General features: G+C 35.9%; 1 protein-coding gene across 1 annotated transcript; it reads left to right on the top strand.

Moving 5' to 3' along the window:
* Positions 1 to 436: 436 nt before the first annotated feature.
* On the top strand, positions 437 to 8,281 carry LOC134277211 (receptor-type guanylate cyclase Gyc76C-like; the record flags this gene model as incomplete). The annotated part of the gene is made up of 8 exons (XM_062759532.1): positions 437 to 580; positions 700 to 874; positions 1,136 to 1,276; positions 1,383 to 1,506; positions 6,331 to 6,574; positions 6,776 to 6,874; positions 6,952 to 7,043; positions 7,134 to 8,281. Coding segments are annotated over 8 exons (1,622 nt in total), but the record flags the coding sequence as incomplete, so codon positions are not given.
* Between the last annotated feature and the right edge of the window lie 773 nt (positions 8,282 to 9,054).

Genomic DNA, 9,054 nt, shown 5'->3' with positions numbered 1-9,054 from the left:
GAAGATACGGCGACAAAATGAAATGTAGATGCATGTCTTGATTATATATGTAGTAAGAATATGAAGCCATGCAATATACACAAGTACATTTGTAGTTGGCCAGAGACTAGTGAATTTGTGAAGATAATGGACATAGATTTTTCTTATTTTGAGAAAGTCATTGTTTTCAGATAAGGATTGTGAATTTTGTGTTAGATCAAAAAGTTTTCAAGGAAAATTATTTGGTAAACATTTTCACTTAGAATTGTTACCGTTTTTGAGCAGAGATTTCTTCCTTCTCCTGATAGAAGGTACGGAACCGAACAGGGGAGGAGATAGGAGACAGAAATGATTTTCTAAAATTTAGTCATATACTATTCCTTAATGCCTTAGCCGTGGAATATAAATGTCTTTTGTACACTTTTGTAACCTTACGCTGTTTATAATATCCTATTAGATTTATTTTGGCGTGCTCCCGAGGAACTACGGAGTCCGCAGACGAGGGGGTCGCCAAAGGGTGACGTTTACGCCTTTGGAATCATCCTTCATGAGATATTTGGAAGAGGGGGGCCTTTTGGATTTTGTAACATGGTGCCTAAAGGTGAGTTATTAATGTTAAAATGTTTTCGAATGAAATATATTTCTCGTTCATAAAAGTATAGGTATATTTTAAGTTTTAATTTACTTTGGTTTATGTTGGTTTATATTTGTCGTCTAAAGATATTGTGTATCGAGTGATGGACGGTGGGATGATCCCATTTAGACCAGATACTAGTACTTTAAAATGTGAGAAGTATGTGATCGATTGTATGGTGGATTGTTGGAGTGAAGCGCCGGAAGACAGACCCGACTTCCGCTGCATTTATAAAACCTTACACAAAATGCGAGAGGGAATGTAAGTTTAAGTATCCTTATCAATTTCTGTCGTTGGACGACTTATAAATATCCACAATTCATTTTGAACATAGTAATTATTTTCTTGATCTGGAAATATCAATTATTTTTGAAAAAAAACTTTCACTTACATGTAGCACTTTATTAGAACAAATGCTGATATGAAAATTCTACATTAATTCGTATAGTTTAACGGCGTGAATTTTGTGTCTGGTTGAAGTATATTTAGTTTTTAATTTGTTTGTGAATTTACTTTCAAAAGGAAGAGAAACATCTTTGACCAGATCATGACAATGATGGAATCGTACCAGAATCACCTAGAGGAACTGGTGGAGAGTAGGACGATACAACTGGCGGACGAAAAGAGGATCACCGAAACCCTCCTACACCGCATGCTTCCAAGGTTTGCACATGATTCACATGTTTATAGGTGTAATTTTCTATAAAACTTTATCCATATGAAACAAAATTTTATTTCTTATTAAAGTTCATTTTGATATATATTTCAGACCAATTGCTGACCAACTGAAAGTTGGACATTGTGTCAAACCGGAAGTGTATGAATCTGTCACAATATACTTCAGCGATATTTGTGGATTCACGAAACTCTCAGCAGAAATCACACCAATGGAGGTGATATTTTATGATGCTAGCATTTACCCTTATTTTTAAGAAAACACCATATAGTGTTTTTTTCTATAAAAACGACTCACTTTTTAATTATCTGTAAAACGTACTTACTACAGTACATTAACTAGATGCTGTCATGAGACAGCAATACCCGCACTAAGGTGTTTGCCTCTAAACACACACTCGTGCATATTTAGCTTAAAGCCTTCCCAGGAAAAGTCAAAATAATTCTATAATTTACACAGTACATGTACTCGTCACATTGAGTATAACATTCTTAGACCCTGTGACTATGTGACCTATGACTCAGTGCCTCTTATATGTATTTTATATGCTTCATATGCGTCGGAAGGAAATTGAAAATGGGGAGGGGGCTAAACCAACAAAAAAGGTAAACCCCAATTTTCAATCCATAGAAAATGTCCATCTTTGCAAAAAAAAAAAAAGGGGGGGGGGTTAAACCCCCCGGTTCAGACGCCTATGTGTAACTTAGATTTTAAAAAATGTTTTGCTCATAATTGGTACCTTTTTAAATTTAATAATGCCCCCCTCCAAAAAAAAAACACCACACACACACACACACACACACACACCCTCACACACACACACACACACACACCCTCACGAACCGTACTTTTTTTAAATAGGATACACATGGAGATGGAAAAGTTATGTTAAAACATAGTTTGTTTTAATTTTTGCTGTAGATAATTTTTAGCAAATTTGCAAATTCATTGCATTCGCAAAAATATTTGTCATAAAAATAATTCAACAATAAGAAAATGTAAACAAAGTAGTGGTCATTCGCAAAATTTTGAAACGTAAAAAATATAATCAACAGCATTCTGACCCAGATTCGCAAAATAAAATCAACGTAAAAATTTCCAGATTTACGCTATACATGTTTACATGTAAACACCTTTTGGAAAATTTCTACATTACATTGGGTTGCGTCACCCATTATCATATTTTTAGATTATGCACCACTCGGCACACCTCGGCCGATTCGTGCTTCATCTGCATTAGCCAAGGTTTGTCAAACAGGATAGCATGCACATGCTGCAGTGTGATGTGTATTGAAAAAATCATTTTGTTATAAATTGGATTATATTTCATGAAGTTCACAGGACCTATGACAGTCGGTAAGTACAAGTTTAAGTATAGATTTGGGTAAAATGAACCGAAATGCAAAATTTAGATTAGGTTAAAGTTCAAAGATCATCGCATGCCACAGTATAGTCGGATTTTCACATTGTGAAATTATCTCCCGTTGTCGATGTGACATTCAGTTACAGGTGCAGATCCAGATTTTTTTCAGGAGGGGGGAGGGGGGTTCACACCTCAGTCAAAAAAATGTCAGCCCAGAATTTTCTCACAAGCAAAGACAAAAAACTGAAAACAAAATAAAAACAATGATAGTGGGTTCGTGGGGTCAATGTTTTCTAAGGGGGATGATGTCCAAAGTAATTTTTTATTTGCTTCAGTATATAGTCTTATTTAAATAAGAAAGCAAACTCCGGGGGGGGGGTCCCATCTCCCTAGCCACTCCCTGTTCATGAAATTGCAATTGATCTTGTGACTCCAAAATAGAATTTTTTTTCCATTTGACTATATATCTACATATTTTGTTTCTTGTGTTTATAAATAATGTCTGACTGTTTGTCTGCAGAAATTTGATCAGTAATTTGGCTTAAATTTTTGATCAGTAGGTGCGAGGGTTTTCATGCTTACCATGTGTATTCATTGTAAACTTTCAACAGGTATAAATATGTTCGACCTTGGCCCTAGAGTTAGACCCACTTAAAAAAAAGAAATTAACCATGGCAATTAACTTCTGAACAGGAAGTACTAGGGATTTCTTTATATTTCACATGTGTATTCCTTGTGACAAGACTTTCTTTCGATACCAACAATTTTAACCCTTTGACCTTGACCTTTGAGTTTGACATACATTTGAGAAACTTCAACCTTCGCCATAAGCTGGCCTACGTGGGCATCAGTGTTTAAACTGTAACAAACACACCTTGTCTTCGATTCATTACTTTTAAGTTGCGGTGTCTCCATATGACGGAAAAATTCCCGAGAGAGATGTTTTCACAACAAACAAACAAATTACTAAAAATAACATAAAACATGAACATGTTGGTTGTATCTCTTGTTCTCCCTTGAATCAGAAATGATTACATGAATATTTTAAAAATAATTACATGTATTATAAGATTTGAAAAGGTTGTGCATCTTAAAATTGACTAAGTTCTGTGGTTGAATTAGCTATAAAACTTTACTAGCTTTATTTTGCCACTCAAAACACCTTGATTAACTATTTTCAATGATACTGTTTTCTGGAATGTTCATGCATTTTTTTCAACAATGGATACATATGTCATACATTTTCAGTTTCTCAAAAAATTGCATGAAAAAAAGCTTTTCAAATACTGTAACCATGGTAACCTTTACAAAATACATGTGAATCCTATGTTTTTAGCTCATTTGAGCTTTTCAGGTTTTTTTTATCACGTTACGTCTGTCGTCCATTTGTTTGTATGGAAACTTTACATTTTTAACTTGTCTACAACCACTGGGCCAATTTTAACCAATTCACATTGAAATCAGTATATGTACATCTGTATGTCAGTCTGTCAATTTAACCTTGGTCATCACAGTCATATCTATTGAATGAGAAGAGACAAGGCATTTGTATTAAACATATGCATAATTAGTATTTACCTGTGACAATGCCATGATTTTTTTTACCCATGACCTTGAAGTTTGACCTACTTGCAAAAAAATTACATTATTTTAAATTCATTATTTTGAAAGAATTCATATTATACATGCATGTATATTATTACCTATGATAAGACCTTTCGAAATAAATCATGAATCTGTGACCTTGACCTTGAAGCTTAACCTACTTTTCAAAATGTTGCATTTGCTTATAACTTTCGATTTAGAAGAGATATGACTTTTACATTTGACATGTACAATACTCGTAAGAATTCAAGATGTTTCCCAGCATGCTATGATTTTTTACCCTATGATGTTGATGTTTTACCTAATTTTCAAAATATTTAACTCTCCTAAAAGATGATCAGGCTACTGATTTGACCCCCCCCCCAGGGCAAAATCAAAATTCTGAAACCTTACTGCACATCTACATGACACCACCAACCATCTCCCAAAAGATGATTAGGCTGCTGAGTAAAATGTAGAAGGAGTTCAGGGAAGACGGGGCTTTTAGCATAAAAAAACATCATTTTTCGACCCCCATTTGACCCCCTGGGGCAAAATCAAAATTCCAAAACTTTACTGCACATCTACATGACACCACCAACCATCTCCCAAATGATGATTAGGCTGCTGAGTAAAATGTAGAAGGAGTTCAGGGAAGACGGGGCTTTTAGCATAAAAAACATCATTTTTCGACCCCCATTTGACCCCCCGAGGCAAAATCAAAATTCCGAAACCTTACTGCACATCTACATGACACCACCAACCATCTCCCAAAAGATGATTAGGCTGCTGAGTAAAATGTAGAAGGAGTTCAGGGAAGACGGGGCTTTTAGTATAAAAAACATCATTTTTCGACCCCCATTTGACCCCCTGGGGCAAAATCAAAATTCCGAAACCTTACTGCACATCTACATGACACCACCAACCATCTCCCAAAAGATGATTAGGCTGCTGAGTAAAATGTAGAAGGAGTCAGGGAAGACGGGGCTTTTAGCATAAAAAACATCATTTTTCGACCCCCATTTGACCCCCCGGGGCAAAATCAAAATTCCGAAACCTTACTGCACATCTACATGACACCACCAACCATCTCCCAAAAGATGATTAGGCTGCTGAGTAAAATGTAGAAGGAGTTCAGGGAAGATGGGGCTTTTAGCATAAAAAACATCATTTTTCGACCCCCATTTGACCCCCTGGGGCAAAATCAAAATTCCGAAACCTTTCTGCACATCTACATGACACCACCAACCATCTCCCAAAAGATGATTAGGCTGCTGAGTAAAATGTAGAAGGAGTTCAGGAAAGACGGGGCTTTTAGCATAAAAAACATCATTTTTCGACCCCCATTTGACCCCCCGGGGCAAAATCAAAATTCCGAAACCTTACTGCACATCTACATGACACCACCAACCATCTCCCAAAAGATGATTAGGCTGCTGAGTAAAATGTAGGAGTTCAGGGAAGACGGGGCTTTTAGCATAAAAACGTCATTTTTCGACCCCCATTTGACCCCCCGGGGCAAAATCAAAATTCCGAAACCTTTCTGCACATCTACATGACACCACCAACCATCTCCCAAAAGATGATTAGGCTGCTGAGTAAAATGTAGATGGAGTTCAGGGAAAACGGGGCTTTTAGCATAAAAAAACGTCATTTTTCGACCCCCATTTGACCCCCCGGGGCAAAATCAAAATTCCGAAACCTTACTGCACATCTACATGACACCACCAACCATCTCCCAAAAGATGATTAGGCTGCTGAGTAAAATGTAGGAGTTCAGGGAAGACGGGGCTTTTAGCATAAAAAAACGTCATTTTTCGACCCCCATTTGACCCCCCGGGGCAAAATCAAAATTCCGAAACCTTACTGCACATCTACATGACACCACCAACCATCTCCCAAAAGATGATTAAGCGACTGTGTAAAATGTAGGAGGAGTTCAGGGAAGAAAAGTGTGACAGACGGACGGACGGACATGAGTAACAACAATATACCCGAACTTTCTTTAGAAAGTGTGGGTATAATAATATATTATTATAAAAGGAGTTTGAATTCAGAGATGAAATAGAGTAATATTTTTATTGACTCTTTCAGGTGGTGCAAATGTTGAACTCTCTTTATACCAAGTTTGATTCCATCATCAAGAACTACGATGTATATAAAGTGGAAACGATCGGCGACGCGTATATGGTAGTGAGCGGGCTTCCCATCAGGAATGGCGACACACATGCGGGCGAAATCGCATCAATGTCGTTAGATCTTCTCCGTGCCATAAAAACTTTCCGAATTACATTCCTTCCAAACGAAACTTTAAAGTTGAGAATTGGAATGCACTCAGGTAATTGAAATAAAATTCTGTAACTTTTTAAGCCATTCTTTGGTTCAGCTTTAGATATGTTGCATTATGCCATTTTGACCCCAGAATTAGTGCGAGACATATGTAAAAAAAATTACTCTTGATGTGGCCGTTTAGTAACTGTTAGAATATGCGCTTTCCCTTTACCTTTTACTATGCATTAAGTTTGAGATATTATGACAGGGCCTTGTGTAGCGGGAGTGGTTGGCCTCACGATGCCAAGATATACATTGTTTGGCGATACTGTCAACACAGCATCTAGGATGGAATCTAATGGAGAACGTAAGTCTTCAGTTTGAATTTAAGGCTTCATTCTGAAGTTAGTCAATGATAAATCACAATTTTTTTTCTCTATACAGCCCTTAAAATCCACTGCAGTGAATCCTGCAAAACTTTCCTAGATAAATTAGGCGGGTATACTTTGGAACCACGTGGTTTGGTTGAAATGAAGGTATGTTTAACTGTCAAACAAAGAATGAATTATCAATATTGAATTGCAAGAAATGATTGAATACAAAGAAAAAGTAACATTATTTTCTAGGGAAAAGGGCAGATGTTCACTTACTGGTTAGTCGGCGAAGATGTTCACATAAGACGACAGAGATTGCAGAGATGTAGTCAGACTTTGAAAATGAACACAACTTGGGCTAGGGCTACCCGGCAGGCCTATCTACAGTTCTGTAAATCTGAGAACAATGGTGACAAAACAGGGGATAGCCAACCACTTGTGGACCTTTTCAGAGAAAGCGAAAGCCACTCCAATCACGACGAGTCCCCTAAAACCAACCACCATGACAACTTCAGCTCACCGAAAGAAATCCGATCATTCTCTTCAAAACTACGATACATTCCAAATGGAATTATTTCTGAGGACAAACGTTTTAGTGATATCAAGTTGACAGGTTCAGGACAAGATATTGTTGAGCGGACAGCGTTGATTTCCAATCACGATTTATATGATAGCGATCCCGAGGTCCAGGAGAGGACCAGGCATCTGTCAGTCGGGAACAGAACGTATGTTAGTCTGGTAGTGGGTGCTCCGGAAAGACCGAAAAGTGCCAGGAATAATAACAGGGAAATGTATGATGTGAACAATGAGAATTCCCCGGAGTACCAGAATCTAATATCTGACTCGGCGGTTTGATAATGGTACTAGAAATTCTTATGACGTTGTGAAGCACTTCATCAAAATACGCAACGCTGGAGAAAGAAAAATAATGACTTTGAAGAATTTGTAGGAGTAATTATTTGGAAGCATTTAGCAACGAAAATATTATTTTTACGTGATGGTTGATTGAGGATAAATGATTCAGGAAAAAACAACTCATTAGTCTTTTGTATATGTAGTATAATTTAACTTAAAAATAAAACCTTTCCCATGGTTTACAACAATAATATATAGCATTTAGAGTTTATCGCAAAAAGTGTGTCGAAGGATCAAAGCATGTTGTGATATTTTCATTCCGTCATTCCAAAATTTTCAAGACATGTTGCCATATCAGCACCTTTCCATAGGCCAATTTGTATGTGTATATTTAAGAGAGGGAGAAAGAGGGAGAGAAAGGCATGTCTTTAAATTATTTGCACTGTATGTTTGAAAGCATAAAATACATTTTCTCAAAATGCATACCATATTTTGTTACTTTAAATGATATAATCTTTGTTGAAATAATAAAAAAAAAATTGGTTTTTCTTGTTGATTAGTTAATGCTTTTTTGTAAATTTATTATTCCACATATGATAACCAATTATTTAAAAAATGCTTTTCATTCAAATATTTTACAGTGTGGTTAATGGTCGACACAATAAACCATATAAATATGCCTTTAAGTATCCAAAGTATAGCCACTAATCTTTTAAAAAACAAACGAATGGTCTAATATTTTTAATCATTGTAGAATTTTGAAGGCACTATTAGTATAAATATATTCTTCCAAAGGCATTAACAAAAGCTGGTTATTGTCTAATTCTATCACTTCGAAGTTTATATTGAAGTGTTATGGCAGGGCATGTGTTACTGTGAAATTGTAAAATATGATTTGAATTTCATAATAATCTCTTGATGAAAATATGCAAAAACTCTTTCTTTATCAACATATGAAATAAAATAAGTCATTTGATACAAATATTTTTAAATAAAAAACTTCTTCTTTTCACCAAAGGCTGTTAACTTTGCAAAAATGTTATCAAATTGAAATGTAAAAATTCCAAACCTCCTTAACAGTTCGTCATTTAAGAAATAAAAATCTAACATTCCAATTTTTTTCCTTCAAAGCAAGACTAATTTGTCCCACTAAATATGTGATTTACAGTCCCCTTATAAACGATATATTTGATGTGCGACAGTAAATTTGTAAATCCGCAGTGTGGGTAAATAGACTAAATACTGTACGTGTACATATTTTGCGTTTTCGAAATTTAGCACACTCACGGGATATTGAGTTGGTGTATTCATGAATTAG

This window comes from Saccostrea cucullata, unplaced genomic scaffold (assembly GCF_032062105.1).
Source record: "Saccostrea cucullata isolate Sc308-1 unplaced genomic scaffold, CSIRO_AGI_Scuc_v1 ctg6513, whole genome shotgun sequence".
Classification (NCBI taxonomy): Eukaryota; Metazoa; Mollusca; class Bivalvia; order Ostreida; family Ostreidae; genus Saccostrea; species Saccostrea cuccullata.
Note: the sequence above shows the minus strand (reverse complement) of the source record. Positions and strands in the feature narration are given on the sequence as shown.